The sequence below is a fragment of the Neolamprologus multifasciatus genome, chromosome 1 (assembly GCF_963576455.1).
Source record: "Neolamprologus multifasciatus chromosome 1, fNeoMul1.2, whole genome shotgun sequence".
Classification (NCBI taxonomy): domain Eukaryota; kingdom Metazoa; phylum Chordata; class Actinopteri; order Cichliformes; family Cichlidae; genus Neolamprologus; species Neolamprologus multifasciatus.
The window spans coordinates 35523676-35548170 of NC_140439.1; the positions used below are offsets into that span (position 1 = coordinate 35523676).

General features: G+C 39.4%; 1 protein-coding gene across 3 annotated transcripts; it reads left to right on the top strand.

Moving 5' to 3' along the window:
- On the top strand, window positions 1-23282 carry adgrg1 (adhesion G protein-coupled receptor G1). Of its 3 annotated transcripts, none has more exons than XM_085168439.1 (15): window positions 1-394; window positions 11070-11138; window positions 12129-12398; window positions 12726-12908; window positions 13118-13160; window positions 13364-13442; window positions 14786-14908; window positions 15096-15212; window positions 15669-15711; window positions 15822-15928; window positions 16099-16214; window positions 16305-16567; window positions 17632-17731; window positions 17938-18215; window positions 20949-23282. In XM_085168439.1, the coding sequence occupies exons 2-15, from the start codon at window positions 11093-11095 to the stop codon at window positions 21074-21076; spliced, it is 1896 nt and encodes a 631-aa protein (XP_085024565.1). In that variant the 5' UTR covers window positions 1-394; window positions 11070-11092; the 3' UTR covers window positions 21077-23282. The 3 variants fall into 3 exon arrangements, with proteins under 3 accessions (XP_085024565.1, XP_085024556.1, XP_085024572.1); XM_085168430.1 differs by having other exon boundaries at window positions 12129-12394; window positions 12722-12908; XM_085168446.1 differs by having other exon boundaries at window positions 11075-11138; window positions 12129-12394; window positions 12722-12908.
- The last annotated feature ends 1213 nt before the right edge of the window (window positions 23283-24495 follow it).

The window sequence follows — 24495 nt, forward strand, 5'->3', positions numbered from 1 at the left end:
CTGCCGGCGCGGACACCTTGTTATCTGTGGACAGGCTTCGCGGTGGTCGGCTTCAATTATCGTTTTACTGGGACACTTTTTTAATCGCTCACTTTCCTTTAAAAAACAAAAAACAAAAAAAACGGTTTCACGTGTTTCGAACTGCTGCTGCCGCAATTACCGAAAAAAAAATAGCAGCAACGGTCCAGGATGAACTTTTCCTTATCCCGGTTAACATTTTCGCTTTCTTTGATTGGAGAATCCCGGGCGTGTGGAACTACATTTTTCCATTTTTAGTGGGTTCACTGCGAGTGGAACAGTGGGTGAAAGTGTTAGTTGAAGACATCATAAAGCGTGGTGGTGATTCTCACGAGGGGACCTGAAACCTCGAATACTGACGGGAGAAATATTCAAGGTAAGCCCACGCGCTCATGGAAGAATAATGCTGTTTACGTTGGTTGGCTTTAGAAACCTAGGCTAAAGTTAAACACACATATGTATATATCACATTATCTCTCGCTCTAATATATATATATATATATGTATGTGTGTGTGTGTGTGTGTGTGTGTGTGTATAGAGAGACAGAGAGATATGTATATATCACATTATAGATAGATAGATGTGTGTGTATCTATTTATGTTTGCGTTTGAGTATCTCTGATATACATTTGCACCTCAATCAATTTATGAAAAACATTTTGTGAATAAAATATAAACTAAAATAATCTTACGAGATAATCTTTGTGCTATAAAGTGATAATTAATTTACAAAAACATTAAAAAGGAGAGAGATACTAAGGCTCATTTGTTACATGCCCTGTAAGATAATAATGGTGGTTCAGTGTTTATTATAAATGGCTTGGTTAACAGTGGTCGACCCATTTTTAATGTGTTATTTTTCCTCGTTTATTTCACATTAATTTCTTTTTTCATTGCTTATGTGCGCGCTTGAGCTAGGAATACATCAGCGCGCTGTTTACAGTAAAAAGGTTGTGACACTGGTTACCATTTTCTTCACCTCTCTCAGCCTGTATCTGTACAAAGAGGTGATGTCTGGGTTCATGCTGCTGCCTGAAGGCAGCCATCAAAGGTAGTGACAGCAGCTCGAACTTGCTCTCCTTACAGCTGTAGCGTGCGGTTTCCTGTCAGTGATGAGATGCACAATCAAAAGTCTTCACTCATGTAGAAAAAAAAAGACTCCTGAACAACAGAAGATGGGCAATGGCCCAAATTAAATTAGATAAAACAGCAGATGCAGATATGAGAACTACTGGAAACTGAAAGTGATAAAGTGACAAATGAGAAGGGTATTTTTTTTAACCATTCATCTTAAGAAATGCAAATGCTGCTGTGGTTGTGTGACTCATTTCAGAAAGCGCTTCTCCTTTGTGCTGACTTCTTTTTTTTAATAATGAGGAAAAGAAAGCCGTTGATGGCGAACCAAAGCCCTTGGCGATCACCTAAGGCCACACTGGGGGTGATTTAGACGTAATAATATGCAGTCTTTTGTCCGTGCCAGAGTTCGTGTGTGTGTTGTTTTATTGATTTATTCATATCCCCGAAGGAAATGTGTGCAGCATTCCACCTGCTCCTCCAATTTCCTTGCAGAGTATGTCGAGATACAGATAAAGGAGCCATGTAATCGCATGCACAGACATGCACCCTGCATCACTGTGGTGCTATGGGAAGGTATGCAAGGTCCAATGCAAACGTACCCTCAGGAACATTCCCCACGACCCATATTCCACCTAACCTTGAAAAATATCTCCGCATTCCTGCTTTGACTCAGCTTTCCTGGGGTTTAGTTGAGTGTCTGCTGCATGTGGTGAGATGAGAAAAAAACAAACAACTTATTACAAATACTTTCAATTGTTTTAGAATCTCACTTTGAGACTCATTCAGTAGCCGCTCAGCTTTAGTGCTGTAAATCAACATGACAACAGCAGCACTGATGGGCCTGTTCCTTCATGCAATGTGCTTCAGAAACACAAAAACGTCTTATCTTTTAGGAAACGGTTGCACAAAAGTGTAGCCAAGTGAAGTCTCCTCCTAGCAGCACCATTTAAGCCAGTGTTAGAAAAGACTTGAAATTCTTATTAAGGACCCCTTAATTGATTCTGTCATTTTTCTTGATGAAAAATCATATAGGGCCAGAAAATAAGTAAATCCAAACACATATGTACGTTTCAATGCAATCAGCGAATATTGTAATTTAAAAGTAAGTGACAGCTTTGTAAGTGTAAGCTGTCAGTATGGGTGTGCACAGTTCTTTTAACCACTGGCTCAACCAGCCTCTGAATCAGCCAGTGGTCTTTGACCCTTATTCATGCTCGCTGTCACTTCAGCTCTAAAGCCTGACAACAAAGAGCAGCTTTTGTTCCCTGGCTTACTCTTCTTCCACGCACATTCTTTGCTGCTTCACTCTGCTGCTTGTAGACGAGTGGGGTGAATTTAGATTGAAAACTGCCACAGGAAACAAACTCAGGCTACTTTAAAGGCACATTCATAATAAATACGTTAATATGTCTATAATTTAAAATGCTCCAGTTTGTTCCAAGACTGAGGGTAAAAGAAATGGTGAAACTGGATGGGTCGTTTTCACATATTTAACTCAGATAAACAGTCAGCAGAAAATGTCAGCATTTTCTGTCAGCAGTGAAAGAAAATGTTACCCTGAGGTACTTTAAATCTTTGAGAATGACAGGAAATGGTATTTTCAAGGTACTTTTGCTGAAACCAGGTCATGTATATCAAAGGGTTTAATAGGAGGTGCTTATCATTTATAGAAAACATTCTCATTAACTCATGAAAGATTAAACTAAGAATAGACTAAAAATGTAAATGTTGCCCCTTTTCACAAGTGAATTGTATAATGTGATACCTAAGTCTTGTGAGATGTGTATATGAAATAAACATTTACTTTTGAAGTATGTTAATGTGAGCATAGCATGCCCTCAGTGGCAACGCTGAAATGCTGATCCTAGCAGTTTCGTCTACTGTCGTCAGAGCTTGATCTTTTCGTGTTTAGTTGAAAATCAACCCAACTGACAAGTAAATGATAATTCACTAGAAGATAAGTCTGTCACACGCATTTACATGAAGATACTTGCTCAGTTATAGCTATATCTAGCAAATGTGTGTGCTGCATAGATGCCAGAAGTCGTGGCGTGGGATATGTGTCCCAAAAAACACACAACACACTTAACATCTAGCCCACATTGCACAGATCTTTGTCTGAGGCGATGCAACGCGTTTCAGTTCATCTGCTAGAGGTGTGAATTACCAAAGACCCAAAGGTGCAATATTATCATAATACCCAACTCAATGATGCAATTATATTGTGATTCTGATACTTTTGCTAAATATTGCAATAAGTTACTGTGATATATTGTGTTATATAGGGATGGGTATCGTTTAGGTTTTATCCAATACCATTACCAAACCGGTACTTTTGAAACGGTGCCGGTGCTTAAACGGTGCTTGAACCGGTGTTTAAAGATGTGCTCAATGTGAGGTCTGGCAGCAAGCTATCAAATACGGTGCATTTCTCTGTTTTTAAAAAAAACGCTATGCGTCATCAAGTGTTTCATCAGATTTGAGGTGTTACCTCCTTTGCACAGTATCAGCTTAAAGCACTTGTTGCAGGCTGCTGAGTTTGCATCTTTTGCTGTGAAGTACAGCCATTCTTTTGACAGCTTCCCCTTGGGCATTTTTAATCTGTAGCTCTAATCTAAAAGAACGTACGTACCTGGGCCCGCCTACTACGCTTGCAAAGGTAAAATGATTGGCTGGAATCCAATGATGCCATGATGGCACCGGATACCGGTACCCATCCCTAGTGTTTTATCATCTTTTTTCTGTTGCAAATTATGTCTTCGGTCATTTTTTTCTACAGCAAAGTGTGATTGTTAACCAGCCAGACTGACCAACACAGTTTATTCAAACTTGTAATTAAAGTTGCATGCACCTGACAAACTGAACGTTTTCTATTGCAATCTAGTCCAGCTTACTAACTAACTAAAATACTTTCTATTTACTTACCAATTCAATGCAAACATGTAGACTATTGTACCATTAAATAAGTTTTGAACCTAGAGAGTGATCACCATTTCTGAGATGTGAGGTGTTGTATGAATCCAGTGCCTGTGATGTCCACACGTGTCAGGTTAATGCAACCCTTTCTGCTGTACCTTTCCTCAACTTTGCACTTCCCTTCTCTGTAGACCCTAGGTGTGGCTGTATACATGAAAAAGCATTGAGATGGTGTCAGATATCTGGATCCCATTGTCTTCATCAAGACCAGGTGATCGATATGTTATCTTCTTAGCTCACTCTGAATTGGGAGGTAGCTCTAGTGTTTACTTTGGCATCCATGGCTGATTATTTTCAGAGTTTTTACTATCAGTACTCTTTACAAATCCATCTACTTTGTCTTGCCCTTGTAAGAAAAAAAGTCCAAAATAAGTGCATGTGTCTGATTTAGATGTAGATGGCACTTTTTTGGTTTTCTTTCTTTTGCTTTACATCACCCACACCAAAAAGTACCATTAGTCAGTACTTCGTTTTCACAGAACCAAAACAAGATGAACGCCTGCCTAGAAAGGTAAATGGACTGGTTCTTATATAGCGCTTTTCTACTCTTTCTAAGCACTCAAAGCGCTGTACACAACTTTTACATTCACCCATTCACACCCATTCGCACAAGCACATTTTTCTAAGTGCTTTCTAAGGTAACATTCACACACACATTCATACTCCGATGGATGCATCGGAGAGCAATTTGGGGTTAGTATCTTGCCCAAGGATATTTGGCATGCAGACTGGGGAAGCCAAGGATCAAACCACCAACCTTCCGATCAGTAGATGACCTGCTCTACCACCTGAGCTACAGCCACCCCGGCTGTAGCTCAGGTGGTAGAGCAGGTAACTACACATTGCTGTCAACGCAGCCCATACAGTTGTAAGCGCTGGCCACAATGTTGATCGCTACCTTGAACTACCTTATATTGTAGTACAAGCGTAAACCAGGTTGGTTATGTAGGTCGAAGTACAACCACAGCAGGTTTATTGGTACCCCAGCACAGTGGATTTGTGGTAGTAAACTGCTACCAAACATACGCCGCAACTACAACTATAACAACTGTAACCCTGCTTGAATACCAAGCTGTAGTCTCTATTGTAAAGGCATACATAAAACAAATTTAAACCACTGGATTTTTGAAACAGAGTTGTCTCTTGTAACAGCAATTACCTATCCTCAAGTTTCACAGCCACTTCATTACTAACACCTTGGTAGTTCAAGGTTGGGCCCCCTCGGGCCTTCAGATTGCCTAAAATTTACATGTTAAAGATTCAAAAACATTTGAGAAACAATCTTCAGAGATTTTTGTCCATATTGACACAATAGCATAACGCATTTGTTGCAGACTTCTCATGTCCACTTCTCAGTGTAGTTTATGTTATGAAGAACGGCAAAGACAGTCGGCCTTGATGAGCAGAGACGTTTCAAACTTTTGTGGCAAAATATATTAGGTTTGGATAATTCGCTAGCAAATATAAAAGTGTTACATATCCATGTACCTTGGAACACAGACTGCGTACTCCGTCTGGTATCATTTTCTGCCGTCTGTGTCACACATTGTTTTGACTTTTGTGCCATAGTGTGAGAGCTTGTAAAGATGATTCATATAGGCAGGTGAGTCAGACCCACATATGTCATTACTGGAAAACAGAATCAAGCAGACGGGGGAATCACAAGTGTTGTCTCGTTAACACAGTTGTGGGTAGTTCGAATGGATGCATGTCTTCACATAAATGCTGAGGCAAAGGCTCTTATCATATCATCTTATAAATGTGTAGGAGTGACAAATGGAGTGAATTTAGTTTCTGGATGTGTGGAGTCTTTGTGCTGAAAGGTGAGAAATTCTAAGACTGCTACGGTATGCGAGCACTGCGTCTCACTAACACACTTCCACGTATGCCAGGCTTTGGTCATTGCGTCTCTTTCACACCCACATTCACGCACAAGCATAGGAAGTGAAAGAAAAGGGGAAATTCTTGTGCTGAATTGATCCCTGGCCAGTGTACATGAACAATAGAGAGTGAGTGCAGAATTAGAGTTAGTTTACACGACAAGCTGAAATATTGTGTAAGAGAGAGTGAATATATTTGTTTAAATTATTTGCATCACTGCAAACTTTGCAAAGACTCGAACCCAATTATATAATTGCACATAAAATATTTGACAATAGGCATTATTCTCACCTCAACTAAGCTTACAGTGTGTGTTCACTCTTGTAGCACTGGGTGTGGTGACAGTGGCCATTTATTTTTAACCTCTGATCTCTTCGTAGATATGCTGTCCATAATGAGAAAACTGTAATGAGCAGTTGGTGGGTGATGCTGCTACAAATCATACACTAATGCTGTGTGTGAATTCATCACCCCAACTCTAAATTTAAAGTTTGGGGATTGTGATAAGTACGTATGGGGACCATGGACTCTATTATGAAGATGCAAACAAAAAGACATAACAAATTAAGACAAACATTTTAAAGCCTCAAGATTGGCCTTCTTACCTATTTATTTATTTATATACATAGGAACTCTCTTTGATGATATGAGGAGTTCGTAAAATGTACTTTCATGAGAAACGGAACAGCTGACAAAGTAACCACACCCATGTTTATTCACAACTTCAGCTTTTATACCACTCCCCAATATTAAAAAAGAATTGGGGGGGAAGTCTTTGTGTAAAGGGCGAATTTATACTCTTTGAAGTGGGGGTGATCAGGGCTGGTTCAGCCTGCTATTTCCGGGTGGGCAATTACAAAAAAAAAAAAAAAAAAAAAAAGCTGGGCTGGTTGGCAATCCGCCTAGTTACCCACAGATTGCTGGTTCGAGGCCCTGCATGGATAACCTGTATCTAAGATTACTATTGCAGACTATACCTTACAAAAAGAGGGATAATGAAACAAACAAATGACTGAACTAAATTAGGGTTTCGTGGAAGGATCATTTTGGGAATTTTAGCTCGAAAAAGTCCAAATTGGTGTGTAGGTGTAAAGGTCATACGTAGGACTTTGATGACACTATTGCCGTGTTTTTCTAACCATAGAATGATCCTTTTGTATCTACAGAGGGAGGGACTCCTGTTCCTCCGAGTCCACCAGGAGAGACAGAGGTGTGTGTTTAGGTTAAGGTACAACAACAGCTCATTTCTGTCCTAGCATGGTACCATGGTACAAGGACCACCAAACAAGCTCATCACTTACTGCTTTTGAAGATTCGTCCAAGCTTTGGTCTCTTTGAGCTTTCGTTTCCGTTGTAATAACATACATGAAACAAACCGATGTTTGATGTTTTTCCTTAACAGATGTCTCTCTCATGAGACACACTGATAACAGCAATTATCCCATGCTTAAGCTTACTTCTTCTTAAGCCACTTCATTAAGCACACCTTGGTGGTACAAGGTTGGATCATTTTTGCCTTCAGAACTGCTGTAACATATTCAACAGAAAACATTCCTCAGATGTGTTGGAGCATATTGACATGATAATATTACACAGTTGTTGCAGACTTATCAGTTGCAAATGCGTGGTGTGAATCTCCCATTTTGCATGTGCTCTGTTGGATTAAGATCTAGTGAATGAAGAGGCCATTTGAGTTTGTGAAACGGTGCATAATCATCCTGGAATCAGTCATTAGATGATGGCTGTTCTGTGATTGTAAAGGGATGGACAACCATAGCAACAATACTCAGGGAGGAGGTGGCATTTTGGAAGTTAGAGGCCCAAATATGTACAAAGACTCTACCACTACCACTCTGACCTGCTGACCTGTTGATACAGGACAGAATGCTTTTATTAACACCAAATTCTGACCCATCAAACTATTGCAACAGTTTATCGTCTACCTTTGGTGAGTAGTTTTTTTCGTGCGCCAGCGCCAAAAAAAAACAAGGTACTCCGAGTTGGCTATGCATGTGCCCGCATTCCTGTCATGATCAACCAACAACGTGCTGAAGAGGTGGAGAATTTTACATATCTTGGCAGCATCATCTCGAATGACGGGGTCTCTGATCGGGATGTCGACGCCAGAGTAGGGAAGGCAGTTGGTGTCCTGCGACGTCTCCAACCTATTTGGAACTCCCTAAATGTTAGGGTCAAGATCAGACTACTGAACTCTATCGTCTTCCCTACTGCACTTTACGCTAGTGAAACCTGGCGCTCAACAAGTGCAATTATTCAACACCTGAACGTGCTTCAACAACGTGGCCTGCGGCAAATCCTGAGAATTTCCTACCGGGACCGAATAACAAATGAGGAGGTCCTACGAAGAGCAGGCACCCGCCCATTAGCTGATGTTGTTGCAGAAAGGCGCTTCCGCTTTGCGGGCCATATTTTACGCCTACCCCCTCATCGCCCAGCTAAGATTGCCATGACATGGCGTCCACGCACTGGCAAGCGAAAGCAAGGCCGACCAAAGACTACATGACGTCGAACATTCATGGACGATCTGAGAACTGTCGACATTGCCTGGGACGAAGCTGAAGCAGTCGCTGCTGACCGACATCGATGGAGATCACTAGCTGCCCGATGCGCCGCCCGGCGTAGGAGGAACTAAGTGCTAAGTGTGCTTTGGTGAACATATGTGGATTGTTATTTGAGTAATTGTTGCCTTCTTATCAGTTCAAAGCAAGCTCCTCCTCTGAACAACAAGACATTTTTTACACAGAGAACTGCCGCTCAGTGGATATTTTCTCTTTTTCTGACCATTCAAGGTTAACCGTAGAGATAGTTGGGTGGAACAATTACAGTAAATTGACACCAACAATCACGTCGTGTTCAATATCTCATAAATCACTTTTTTCCTGACATAGAGGCTGAAATTATGATACAGAGCTCCACAATGAATCATGTTATTATATCATGTTGTATCATGCTATTCTAGTAAAAGTTGTAATTCAGATAAATAAGTTTTCTATAGATTATTATTGTTATTAGTTTTTATTATTATTCATCCCCACATGTTTATTTATTTGTGATCCTTGATAAATGAAAAGACAGTAACATATTTTAAACTACAATATCTGTTTAACTGAGGCAGAGAAATACTACTGCACTCCTTCCTGGCAGGTCACTATATTACACATTAGTTCCTTAAGCAGGCACCGCTTGAAGTTACACCTTAGCAACTTTTGCTTTTGTCACTTTTAAATTATCAGAGAACGAAATGCCAAAACCACACTTTGACACGGAGAATACAAAGGTTTCATTTTCACACGTCTTTGTGTTAGATAACTGAACTGAAAAGTAAACTGTGGGATATTTTGATATTGTCTTCTTGGCTTCATTTCAAGAAGATATCTTATGTCAAACCACAGTTCTGCATCACAAGAAGTGTCGGTGTGACGTGGCATCTTCACAGGAAAGCTAACATTCAGTTGTCGCTCTCAAACGAAATGCTTGAGTAACAAGTGGTGAGGCTTGTGTGTTGACTGGGATGACCATAGTGAAGACATGTGACACAGATAACGATAGAACAGACTAACTCTCTAAAATTTAGAGCATTGAAGAAAATGCAGTTAATTCAATATGACTTTATTTACATGACAGATTATTATCTCAAGGCAATTTGTACTGTAAGCTAAAAACCCTACTGTTTTTATAGAGAGAATCCTAACAACAGACATCCTCTATGAGTAAGTATATGGCAATGGTGGGGGTGAAGAACTCTCTTTTTGACACGAGGAGACCTAAAGGAGAACCAGGCCTTGGGAGGGGCAGCCAATTGCCTTGACCAATTTGGGTGTCAAAAGAAGGAAAAGGGAGGAAAGAGGAAGATATAGAGGCAAAAAAACAACAAAGAACTGAGCATGTTAACATCACCGACTTATCAAACTCTAAAACTGAAGCCCAGCCAGTAGAGCTTCAGTGAAAGTGCCACATAATGCAAAAAAGTAAGGTAGCATTTTGTGTGTTCATCAAATAAACTTCCTGTTTGTGTGTGTTTGTTTGCTTATTTGTATGTCTCTGTGCATTACTGGGTGGGTTGTGTAAGGCTTATACTCAAGTATCGAGTGTGGGTGTTATAAATAGCAAGCTGACCTCTCAGGATATGCAGTGTGATGTTTCCCTGTCTTTCTCTTGTTCGTTTTTCTGTCTGTCTGCCTGCTTTGTCTGTGGTTCAACAGGTTCCTGTCTGCCTTTTTGATTATTTTCCAGACATTCTCACTGTCACGCATACCATGCAGTAAACCCACGCGACGTAGTCGCAGATCTAGTATTTGTTAGGTTTGAACTTCCACGCTATCAGCTTGTCTGGATGTGGTGACGCTTGAAGCAATGACACCAGACTAGGATGAGTTTCCGTCTTTGGTTGAAATTGAAAATGACAAAAATGCATTTGTGGTTATTTGAGACATGTCCGTCTGTTGACAGTCATGTGATTCTCTAATATGATGCAAAGTGGATTTTTTTCAAAGAAAATTCCCAGTTGTATATTTTTCTGCTTTAAACACTAACATGGAAACTGTCAGTATAAGCTTGCTTGACTATTCAGCACTTGACCTTGGAGGAAAAGCAGTTCACTGTAGGGTTATGGAAAGAGTGAATTGCTGATGCATGTGTATGTGCTCTCATTCCCGTTACAAGGGGAAGACTGTTTCCATTGATAAGAGCTTAGAAAGGTCGCTGTGTTTATTTTGAGGCTGAACTCATTTGTGTTCACTAATATATAAGGACAGATAACAAACCAGGCGTCCAAATGAGAATGGTATCACTAAAAAAAAATGTCATTACATTAAACTGGAAACTTTTTGTTTCGTTTTTTTTATGACTTCATGTAAAAAGAATGTAATTGATTTTATTTGTTCTAACATTTTCTATATGTGGTTAAAATTGGCTGCAAATGAACACTGTGCTCTTTCATTTAACCATGCACACACACACACACACTCACACACACACACACATTTTTATCCACTGATTTTAATGGTGCTAAATTGCTGTTCTCCTTGCATAAGCATTTACGCAGTTATAAATTTGTTCCCCTTTTAAAACCGTTTCACTTTTTGTATTTCTGCAGAACAGGTGTGAGCAACCGAGCTGATGGATAATCTGAAGTTTGCGCTCTTCTTAATCATCCTCACCACTGGTAAGATCACCACATCTTAGAGACACTTTATCTTGTTCATCAGAAAGCAAACTGCATTCATGTTGTGCCACTTCCTACATTATACGGCATGTTCCCCTTTTTATAGATATTCTAGAAGAGACATTAAATGAACATGACAGAATTCTCAAAAATATATTAGATTATCAGTTTTTCATAGCATTTCCTTTATAGTATTTTTCTCTATGTGACCTCTGTTTGTGAGCATTAGACAACTAGAGTGCCTCAGATACTAAGGAAATACTTTGCTGACACAGGAGAGTTAAAGTCTCCACTACCATGAGAACTCTTCGGTCAGTATCATAAAGAAAGGCAGGACACATGGGCTCCAATAAGAATCAATGCAACGTCGAGCTCATGAACTGATCATTAGTTTAAAATTTGTAAATTGTAACTTTGACCTATTACCCAAGTGCTGGCAGACACACATTCATTTACATGTCAGTTTTCTGCCCTGAACTTAAAGTCTAGCCAAAGTAGTGACATTTTAGCGAACAATGCAGGTAGATGGCAGGATTGTGTTACTGAATGCAGAGGTGTAGTATTCATTGCTTTCAGTAATGTAACCAAAGCAAAGCCCTGGAGGATGAAAATAATATAGCGACAATATGCTAGGAAACACTCAGTACTATAGAACTGCAATACAACCCACCAAGTTTCCCAGTAGCTTCAAACCACAAATATTTAAATCACCTCAGTGAAGAGAAGTGAAAAATATTATTTGAGTCCACATTGCAAAGTCCCTGCAAGAGGTCTACTTTAGAAATGTTTAACGTCTCTCTCTTGGATAATCCCTGCCCTTAAACTAACACCAGGATGAAAGCACATACAGTAGAGTGCAGCAAGAGGGTTGTTTTATCTGGACTGGTCACTAATACCATTGTGACGTAGATGAAATTTTTCATTGTCAAAACAAGTGGGAGAACCAATCAGCTAAATTATGTGTTAATACTGTGTGCTGTATTTTAACAGTTTCCAGTAACAATGACCTGGACTGGAACTTTTGCGGCACATGGCGCCATGGCAACAACCCCCTGAGCCTGAACCTCAACATCTCTACTGGCTGTAAAGGAATCTCCATTTCAGCCAATGAGAGCTTTCTGTCCATCAACGGGCAGATCACAGCCCAGTGTAGGAGATCTGAAGTGATTACCTTCAAGCACCTTGGATATGAGTCAGGAGGGGACATCAAGTTCTGTCTGGACTGGGAGCCACTGCTGGACCAGTTAATGCTGACAGTAAGTGATAACAATTTTTAAATTTAAGTGTGGGTTCTAAATGCTATTTTTTTTGTTTTTGTTTCATCATTTGACACCCATTATTTTACTCAATAACATTAAAGTTCAGGAGAACTCAACTAAAAAATGAGCGTGAGGTAGTTAAATGAAAGATGTGGAAAAAGAGCATGTGTATAATAATATACCACCACCACATTCTAAAAGCCATATAACAAAATGTAAAATTTATATGATGTTCTGTACACTGCATACACTACACTAGCTAAATTCAAGATTATTATGATAATTTCTGTTTTCTGTTTTTGTTTTTTCTTTTGTGATGTTCAGGTAGGAGAGAAGAAGCTTATTCTGTGCTCACCTGCAAGCCTGCAGGATTCCTGCTGCACTGACTTGAGTGATGGCCCAAACACACAAGAAGCAGACTACGGCATCCTCAATACCGAGATTAATCATGATTTCATCACCGACAAAACACGGATGGCGTACACCTTTCAAGCACATTCCACCAACTACAGTAAGGAAGATTACACATATTGTGTCAGCATATTCTTGATAGAAAATCTGTGAATGAAATATATTTAGCAAAAAATTAAATTGATGTTCTGTACTATTTTATTTGTTCTAATAACTCTATAATGTTGTTAATATTTAGCTTTGCTGAACCAACATTTCAGATTTCAGTTATCAAGTGCAGCAACTTTCTCTTCTTTTCTGTTTTTGCAGGAGAATTATGTGAACAGGCGAAACAGGAATCCGGCCCCAACAAGTAATTTCCTCTCTTTTCCTCAAATGCACCAGTTTATTGCAGGGATATCATGGCAGGATGTTGTAGACTTGATCCTTCCTGAAGTACACAAACTTTGATTACAAACGAGGAGTGAAGACATTAGCCGTCTGATGTAATATTACTCCATTCAAATGAAACATGAGAAACTTCTAATCATGGCTGTGCCTGATGTTTGTGTCCAGGTGTGCTGAGCCTCCATCTGCTTACAAATCTGATGTGGAGATGAAGAAAGATTTCAAAGGCCAGAGCGTCACATCACCTGTAAGACAAACACACAAAAGTTAAAGACACTTGTCTTCAGATTAACCTTTTCTTTTTCAAACCAACCAGTGTGAGAAGGCTTTGATGATTTCTTTTTAGAGAGTGGATGCTCTTTGTGATAGTGTGTCAGCTGTTGTATTGCAGTGTTGCTGTTCTGAACTACCTCATCTTACAATCTCATTTAATTATAGCTACATTATGAAAACTTGTATTATGAATTTGTAATAAACTATACTGAAACAAAATGAAATTGAAAAATAATTGAAATTGAATAAAAACTAATGGATAGCTCTAGAAGATGATCATTGTGTCAGGGATAAACTAAAAACAACATTTTGCAGTTCATTGGAATTAATTTCTGTCGCCCACTGTGGCACACGGATATGTTTTTATAGGTTAAGAGGAACAAAGAGGGCAGAAAACATCTCAGGTTTTGGATTTGTGTACACTCAGTACTGTCATTTATTATTTGGTGTAGTGATGAGTTTAAAAACTGGAGGAGTGAAGAATGAAGTTAGCCTTACCTTCGCTTTCTTTAGTGCTCGGGCTGTGATGAAATGCAACCTTTCCTCCTTAGACACACAAAAATGTCCCGCTCTGCAGAGTAATATCACCTCTTAAATCCAAATATTAGGTTTCTGTAGGTTTCACCTGAATCACACATCTGCAGAAGTGAGATTTCACTTTCAGTCATACGACTGGGATGAAGATTCATATTTTTAGAGTTTGCCACAGCACTGCTGACATTAGCAGAAAACCTTCTTTGCATTTGAGACTGTGTGCTTCCATTTTTAATCCAGACTTACTTTACAGCTCATTTTTGAATAACCTAGAGCATAAGTGTCAAACTCTGGCCCGCGGGCCAAATTTGGCCCGCAGCCTAATTACATTTGGCCTGCGAAGCCATACCAAATTACTATTAGAACTGGCCTACTGGTATTATACAGCTAATATATATATTGTTTAGTATTAAGCTTTGCTTGTTCCATATTCAGTTTTTCAGCAAAACTTGTTTGAGTCCATAAGAAAAGATTCATTCTTATATCTGGAGGAAGTTTTTTTTTTCAATAAATATTAATGTTAGCCCGCGACTTTGTTCCAGTTTTGAATTTTGGCCCACTGTGTATTTGAGTTTGACACATAAAAGTGACTGATGGCAGCATTCTACTGACGATTACAGGATGGTGTTGAAAGCTGACATTTTTTTCTCTAAACGACCCTAAAATAGAGTCATTTAGTAACCCAACAATCTCAAAGCGGAGCCACAAGCAGAGCTGCAGAGTGAAGCAGGTTTTGCTTACATTGTAAAAACTCACAGTTCTTATATGTGCTCTCTTTTCCAGGCCATTGCTAGTAGATCTGTCCAGTCCAATATCACTGTCCACCTCCCTGCTGCCTTAAAACAAGCTGGGAAAAATGTTAGCAAAGTAACCTGCACTTTCTTCAAGAACATCTCCCTGTTACAGGTAAGGCTGTTTGCCTTCAGTCGATACAGGCACATATGACAGGATTTCAGGTGACCTCATTTAGCTGTCAGCCTGCCATTTTTTCTTCACATTTGCGATACTATCTGGAATACTTTTGTTGCTTTGTGTGCAAATATTTATGCTGCATTACGTAAGATGAAGGTCAAATTGTGTGTGTTTGTTTCAGGAGGCTCACAAAACTGCCAAGCCTATCAATGATGTGGTGGAAATCACGGTGGAGAACGAGATCATCAGAAATCTGCCTGAACCCATTAGGATTGATTTTTACCATGAAGCCGTACCTGTAAGTTTGTGTGTTTCTGTGGCCTTTAGCCTGTTTCAGTACGCTCCCCACCCACTTTATATTACTTAAAGCTACTTCCTTAAACTGACACTTACTGTACCAAATAGTAACTGTTGAATTGACTGCAATGTGCAGCAGTACAGATGCCAATAAACACGCAGGCTGTCAAATGTGGCTCAGGTGCAGATGCTGTTAAAAGAAAAACAAGATGGTTTTTACTTCCGCGACGTCTGCATATCTACTGCCACGGTGCAGCAAACACACAGAAACCACTTATAGGTTTCTTTTCTAACCTTATGTCTGGCAGAAACAGACTGTTGTTTATGCAATTTATGAGGCTGTTTATTGCATCTGTGCAATGCACACAACAACACATAAAAGCACCTGTGACGTAGATATTCTTTGACATTGTGGTGACATTGCAGCTCATGTCTCTCATCTCCTTCTTTATTTCAGAAAAGAAAAACAAGGGCATGTGTTTCATGGGACACCAGAAAAGGTTGGAACCATTTAGAGATGAATATTATGTGCTACTTTACATATTTATCTGTATTTTCGTTTATCACCATTTTCAGCAATGCGGACTGATTTGATATTTCCCTGTTGCAGATTCTCTGCAGGTGAACTGGTCGAAGGATGGATGTAAGACAGAGCAGAGTGGGGAAAACCACACTGTGTGTCAGTGTAACCATTTGACGTACTTCACTGTGCTGGTGGTGAGACATGCGGATACACTGCTTTTCATACAGCAAATAAACAACAGACAGAAACCAATAGTGATGAGATTAGTAATGATTTTTAAAAGATACACAGAAATCAACAGTCTTCATTGTACCAGTGTGTCTTGTGAAGGCCATGTTGCTCACTGCACTGTTTCCTATGGCAGGACCTGAATCGTCAACCAGTGCCCCACCTGCTGGAGCTTACTGTCATTACATATCTGGGATGTGCCGTATCTCTGATCAGCTGTGTTGCTCTTATAATATATCTCTTCAGGAAAAGGTACAGATGTATTTATGTAATATACAATATATATATTTTTTATTATTTTATTATGTATTTTATTATTTTAACTTTCCACTGTCTTCCAAGGAGGCGATCACAGGAGCAGTCCTTGCCCATCCATGTGGGCTTAGCTGTGTCCCTCGCCTTCCTCAGCCTGAACTTTTTCTTCAATGGAGTCCTGGCTAACGTGGGAGGGGAAAGCGTGTGCCCTTGGGTAGGAGCAGTACTTCACTACGCCCTCCTCTGCTCCTTCGCCTGGATGGGCATCGAAGTGTTGCACACTTTCTGGTTGGTCTACATGGTCTTCACCCCCCGCCTGAAGCCCTACATATGGAACCTAGTTGGTTTTGGTGAGTTTCATTTCTGAATTAGACCTCATGACTAGGGATGGGTATCGTTTAGGTTTTATCCGATACCGGTGCCAAACCGGTACTTTTGAAACGGTGCCGGTGCTTAAACGGTGCTCAAACCGGTGCTTAAAGAATGGAGAACACAAAATTGGTCCAAAAACCTCTCATGTTCAGCTTTTTTTTTTGTAAAAAGATAACAATGTTAGTCTTTTCTGCAGCTATGGGGCATATATGGTATCACTCTGGGCTGGAAGCAGTGCTTAAACAATGGAAAAAACACAATCTTTGTCCAAAAACCTCTCATGTTTAACTGTTTCCCACTTTTTCTTTGGTCATTTTAGCTTTTTTGGCCAGGGTGACGGGAGTATCTGCCATCAAACAAGAAGACAGCCGCATGTAGCTATGATGGTGTTTGCTAGTTCACCTTACATGCATTAATGTAATAACGTGGTTAGCCTACTCAACGTAAATTACACATGAACAACATTAAGCTACTCACGCAGAGAAGAACGGCTGCTGCTGCATCATCATCATCCGTCATCATTTCTGCTACACTGGCAGGGCTACGGCTACACCCGCAGTAGATGTGCATGGTGTGAGGTCTCGCAGCAAGCTATCAAATACGGCGCATTTCTCGGCTTTAAAAAAAAAACGCTATGCGTCGCCAGGTGTTTCATCAGATTCGAGGTGTTACCTCCTTTGACAGTATCACAGTATCAGCTTAAAGCACTTGTTGCAGCTGCTGAGTTTGCATATTTTGCTGTGAAGTACAGCCAGACTTTTGACTGCTTCGCCTTGGGCATTTTTAATCTGTAGCTCTGCTCTAAAAGAACGTACGTACCTGGACCCGCCTACTATCCTCGGAAACGTAAAATGATTGGCTAGAATCTAAAGTGTATCACAGCTCAGGAAAAAAAAGCACCGAAATGTGCGCTGCTTTTCGGTCTGGTTACTACCGTTTATGTCAGAACCGGTGCCATCATGGCACCGGATACCGGTACCCATCCCTACTCATGACACATAAAGGTAAAGCACATGTAAGACTCTTGATTATTCTTTTCCAGCTCTTCCTGCTGTTCCCGTTGTCATCCTGGCTCCAATAGGTGATATTTATGGGCCCATAGAGGTGCCACCAAGCGAAGACCCTGAGAATCCATATAAGATGTAAGCCTTTCCTTATCTGATCTAAAATTATTTGGAAAGTGAATAAATACAAGCAGATGCTTGTATTTAAAATCATGCTTTCAAGCCAACAGCAAAACATTTCAAGGGGGTTATGGGAATCTTTAATAAAATGCTGAGCATGTTTTGAGCATCATTTTTATTCTGGATTTTTTTTTCTTTGTCTTCTGACTGTTTGATTTTTCCAGGTGTTGGATGGATATAACTGAGAATAAGGGCTGGCTAGCTTTCTGTTTCACCAACGTGATGATTCTGGCCCTCCTGGTGTCATCTGGCCTTGTGATGCTGTTCCTGGTCTACAGGCAGATCCGCACCAGGGATGAATGGAAACAGAACCGAGTGGCGTTTCTCAGCATCTGGGGCCTCAGCTGCTTATATGGGACCACTTGGGGTCTGGCCTTCCTTGAGTTTGAGCCCATTTCTACCTTTATTCTCTTCATCACCTGTATCCTCAACTCATTTCAAGGTCAGTGCTTTTGCTGTACAGTGATTCCAGATTACACTTCAGGTTTAAAATGAGATGTTATACTTAAGGACAAGTACCATAAGAATATTTTGCAGACCATCACGTGGTAGATGAGCAGTTCGACAGTCATGATGACTAAGAGATGCTCTCACTCTCATACATTCTCCTACACTGAACTGCTCCTGATAGGACAGCTCACGTGGACTCTTTGCTTTTCAGACACAAACCAACATGGCCACTCACTTGTAAATATCCAGCAAAAGAAAAAGAAATTAAACCGAGGCATGAAATGCCATGCATCTCCATCTTTCAAAATCCTTCGGGAGTTTCCAGAGGCATTATATTATGCTGGATGCCCCTAATTTGCATATAGAGCCCTACACCTCAACTTTATGCAAATAAGGAATGCGTACCTCAACACCACATAGCCTGTAACACAATGCAACTTTACCTCAGTGTGTTATGTAGATGTTTTTGTAGCACAGTAGATGGAAACAATGGAAATGACAGACTCCTTGGACACATGCCATTGGCTTTACAAGCATGATGAGCTCATGTTTATGAATTACTTTGCATTTGTTCTTATTTATGAATACATTCCAGAAAACTGTCAAAAGGGGATGATGATGCTTCTCAACGTTAAATTACATCATTGTCATCTAATAAATACACAGATCCAAAGAAAAGGTGACTTGGAATAATCTCCACGTGCTTTTATAGCTTTTAACTATTTATAGTCGGTTGTTGGATGGAAGTATATTCATTGTTGACTCATACACTGTGACTGTACATGTGGAGCCAGTGGCCTATTGTATCAGTGTGGGAATGAGACAATGGCCATGATTAATCAAGGCCTTCAGTTGCCGTTGCCTATCAGAGACAAAGCTGTTTCCTCTCACATGCAGCATTCTTGTTTTTGATTCAGCACCAAATATGTGATTTATTAACCCCATTATTGCTGCATAGTGGTGTCAGAATGTGTTCTATGCCAGCCATATAACATGCAGTGGCTAAATGCTACATCTGTAATTTTATTTCATGACCCTACCTACAGGTGTATTCTTTTCTTAAACATAGAAACAATTTAGAGCCCAATCTAGCTGTTTGCTGACATGACGTTATCTGCATTTATAATGGCTGTAAGTTTGTATAGAATAGGATTCTCTGCAACTTCCCTGCTGCTAGCACACAAGCTTGGAATGGTACGGACACAAAGACCATCTGATCCAAGCAAAGGCAGGCAGCATAGCAATGACTAAACTATGTCTCGTAACAGTAAAACAAGATTAAAGATTATTTTTAAACTGAATTGTTATGATATCGTCGTAAGAACTACCACATAAATGATACTACAGATTATTTATTGTAGAAGAGCTGTATTATCCCATATGGAAAAGAAATAGTAAAAACATATATAATTTACTCATGAAAGTGGCCACTTTCATGAGTAAATCATACATAAATCATATAAGGCTTACATGATTTACTCATGAAAGTGGCCACTTTCTCATTACTTTCATATATTTTTTTAGTAAGTATACAAAACATACAAGTTTCATTATATAATTTTTCAAGGGATCTTATGTGTTTTCACTCTTGTATGCTTTTCATACAAGTTTCATACAAGACAGATAAAAACTTTATAAGATTTATATATATCTTTTCCATATGGGATATTTTTGTCAGCAGAAGTTGTTGTAAATAATGTGGTTTCTTTTTTTACAAAACAGAATATAATTTTTCATTTTTTGTTCGTCATTTTTAGAGTCATTGTTCAGCTACATCCAGGCAGCTGATAAAAACATGAGTGTATTGGTTCACCTCTGTACACTGTAAAATAATTAATTTTCAAAAATTCTTTGAATAAAAAAATATTAAAATTATGCAATATCTTTGAGTTAAAAAAAATATTTTAAGACTTTTGAATGATTTTAGAAACACGTGAAGTGAGCTGTTCTGCTGAGGAATGGTGACATTTACTGCAAATAACAGATATTAAAGGCTCATTTTTTATCCAATCCAATTTTATTTATAAAGCACTTTAAAATACCCAGCACAGGAACAAAGTGCTGTACAGAAAATAAGTTAAAACAATAGAATAACAGAAAACAGCAAAAATAAATAAATAAAACACATAAAACATAAAATTAAAACAGCCCTATATTAAATCAAAAACAAGATAAAACAGCATCGAATCACCTAAAAACAACTGAAATAAAAATAAAAAATAAAAACCAACATCTCACGTGGTGTCAAAGGTCAGGGTAAAGAGGTGGGTTTTCAAGAGTGACTTAAAAACAGATAAAGAACTGGCCTGTCTAATCTCTAAAGGAAGCTACAGCAAAAGCATGATCTCCTCTAAGTTTACGCCCAGTCCTGGTATCTTCAGGAGCTGCTGATCAGCTGACCTGAGAGAGCGGGTGGGTGTATGAGGCTGTAGCAGCTCAGAGAGATAAGATGGGGCTAGGCCATGGAGAGCTTTAAAAGTAAATAAAAGAATTTTAAAATGAATCCTAAAAGAAATGGGCTCATTTTTTATGTAGTATATCTGAGAACGTTTTGCCACTGACTTATTCTTACTGCAAATCATGCTCGTTTCCTGCTAGCATATTTACTGCAAATTTTCTGTCCCTATCACAATCACGTCAAAGATTTTTAAAAACAATCAGATACTGTGGCGACTGAGTAAAAACAATACATTTTGAATCTTGGTTTCTCGTCTGTCGCTCGCAGGTTTCTTCCTGATGCTGCGATTCTGCATGCTGGACTGGATGCAGAAGCAGGCTGGTGGCTCTGGTCTTGGCAGCAGCAGCACCGGATCTACCAGGCAGCACATGCTCCAGGCCCAGGAGAGGAGTTAAATGAACAAAGATGCAGAAGCCGGACTTTGAATGTAAAAATAATGCCAGTATACCACCAGTGATGGAGGAGCTGGAGGTTGACCAAGACGTTTCTCCTGGAGGATTGTTCTGATGAAATGTGTCTGTCAGGTGTGGTAACTGCAGGAGAATATGAGCTACAGCTAAAAAAAAAGTACAGCAGGTTCTCCATATATCCTACGTTTCTTAACTCTGTATCTCGGTAGTAACGAGCACAAGTTAGCTGTACGGGCAAACACAAATATGACCTGCTGTGTAACTGTAAAAGTGAAGATGGGTCAGTATCTCTTCCCAAACATAATCCAGCTGCTGTAACTTCTCAAATTTTGAGTGTACAAACCTTTTTTATTCACTCTAAATTATTTATTCTTGAGCTTGTGTTCTATTTAGTAAAACACAAATAGGAGAAAAAAGAAACATTTTACAAAATGTATTTGCTGTTTATTTATAGCTCTATATGTCACACATTCTGAGTTATAATTAATTTTGGTGGCAATTAGCTAAATATTAATATATCAATAATTCGCTCAAGTTGCATTAAAAAAGGCATTTAATCACTTGATTCTTCTAATTTAGGCCAGTGGCAAAGAAATTACAGTATCACTCAGGAACTCCTTAATCAGGCCTAAAGCCTGCGTTTGCAGAAAAGCTAGACTGGCTCTAGTTATACAAGAGAGAGGGATGTCAAAGTTCAAAGTAACTAAATTAGAAATTGTAAGTTGGAAATAATTATGAATTATTCCCAACACGGAAATTGCGAGCAGGAATAGATGCAGGTTACTGTTCTATTGTATATATAAAAAAAGAAAGCTATATAATACTATTGATGATGTTTTGAACTTTAGATAAGCTTTTTATTTTATATTTTGTATCATGTATGCTTTTTTATAGCTGCTTCCTAAGTTGTTTAAAGTAGCACTTTAGATTTTCGGTCATTTAAACATGTACTTGTTGAGCCTCAGTGAGTTTTCTTTTGTACTGTTTTGATGTGCAGATGGTAAATTCCATATTGCATTTGTCCACACTGTAAATTAATAACTGAATATTTTATAAATGAATCCAGAGTGACTGTTTTTCTTTTTTTCAAACCTGATTATCAGACCTTTGTCTTTAAAATGGGCCAAAATGCATTTATTTGGTTGGATGTGTTCCAGTATTAAATAGAAATGTAAAATTGTCATGTATTTCATTGGCGTTATGTTTCAGTCACGTCCAGCAGAACTCACATATGTAAGCTTTTAGATACTGTGATGTTTGCACTTTTTTCAAAATGTTAAAATGAAAATATATGTCACTCAATTTAATGTGTATATTCTGGTTTTCTGGATATATATTGACTTTTAATTAAAAAAAATCTTTTGGTTGAAAATGTCGAACTGCTGTGTGTTTGTCTAAATGCATGCCACACTGCACAACAAGAACATTTGCAGCTTGTTGTTTTCCTGCTCCCTCCCTCTTATCTGCTTCCTCCCCTGGGTTTTGTTTTTTCTTAATTGTTGCTTTTTTGCTGCTTGTTTTCCATCTCTGTTGTGATACAGTGCGTACGTATTTGGTGGAAGAAGCCAGCCTGATAGTTCGAAGAAAAAATTCATGGCTTTTCTTGATGCCTCAAAAGACTTTCATTCCCGGTGGCTACTTGGCGGGGCCTGGCGCCTGCTGCTCGGTCAGGCCTCTTCCAGGGCGCGGGGGGCCCTCGGGCCTCCGGCCTCTGTGCCTGCGGCTCGGTTCACTCTGGCACAGCTGGCTGCCGGCGGAGCCGGCGGGCACGCCGGTGCAGCCCCCTCTAGCTTCTGCCCGGTGGCTACTGGATGACCCCTCGTCTGGGGATCCTCAGCCCTTCCCATGAAGGTGGCACGGATGCCCCTCCGGTGGTCCTCCTTGGGCTCTTGCACTCTGGGGCCTCTGGATGTCTGGGGCCTGGATCTCCTCCATGCCTGCTTCATGCCCTGGGGGACGGGGCTATGGCTCTCTACATCCTCTAGCAGACCATTACATGGGGAAACCATTTGAATACAAGCGCGCCGATCCACACAGGTGTGCACATGGGTGTTCACTGTTCGTAGACTTAAATCACACCTTTCTTGGCTGCTACTTCAAAGCACATTGTGCGCTGTCTGTCCTGCGTGCTGCACAACAACATTCAATATTTAGTATTTACTGCTGTTTACACTTAGCTAGATTAATGCGATGGTGTTGTGTATAGTATGTTGCTTTGTTTTGTTTTTTTTTGCTTGTTTTCTATTCTTTTTCTCTCAACAGGTGATCCCGGAGATATTTTTTCTTCCCCCCTTTCTCACTGTCCCTCTCCCCTTCTGTTTTTCTTTTCCTTCCTCTTTCTTTCTCCCTTTCCTATCCCTCACTCATGTCTGTCCCGTCTGTAACAACTGAAAATAAAATAAATAATAAAAACAAAGGTCGATCAAATGGACCAATACGGCAATGCCATGATGATCCATTTGGCAAAATAAATCCATTGGGTATCCTTGTTGGTCTTCAGACAACAATTCTGACGGCTAAAGAACCAAATGGGACAGGCGAAAAAAAAAAAAAAAAAAAAAAAAAAGACTTTCATTAATAAATGTCATGATACAGTGTTTTACTATTTTTTTGCACCATAGCAATAAAATACATCCTTGCTCCTAGCATATGGATGTCACATTATTCTGTCTTTTCAGACGTGGTGTCTTTCAGAGGACAGGTCTTTGTTCCAAAGATTCAGTGGAAACATTGTTTCATCATCCTTAACATGTAATATATTCATAATAAACTAAATAAAACAGAACACTTCACACTAACTTTCCCTATTGAAAGGAATAATAATACATTATATTAAATATAGCCTGGCGACCCCTATTGGATACAGACACCCTGGTCAGGAGGGAAGTAGTGTTACCACTATGCCATCCAGCTGCTATATATACACATTGTGCCAAAATCAAGTCTTAAAATCATTGTTCAAATTCATAATTGGTCAATTTTAGTGTTTAAAGGATAAAACGATTATTGAAATTGCATGTATAATTCCTTGAAGCTTAAAAGATCACATTTTGAGGTTAATCAAAGAATTTGAAACTAGCACATGGTGAAAATATGCAAACTCCCCAGGACCCTCTTGATGTGAGGCATCAGAGCTCAAAAGGTTACTGTTGCATTACTAAATATCTTGTGACTGGTTGTTTTTGGCTGCCAGCGGTTACTTGCTCTGTGGTGAGCCTTTCATGGTTTTTGCTGTTTAGGAAACAAGACCCATCACTTAAAGTTATTTTGTAATACACTACTTTGTTTTTTATGCATTGCACAAACGGTCTACAGCTATGAATGTGTCCTGGATTTTTGCGGGTGTGTTGACATGGATACATTTGTTTCATCACCTGACATCTGACTAACAGAATATTGGCACA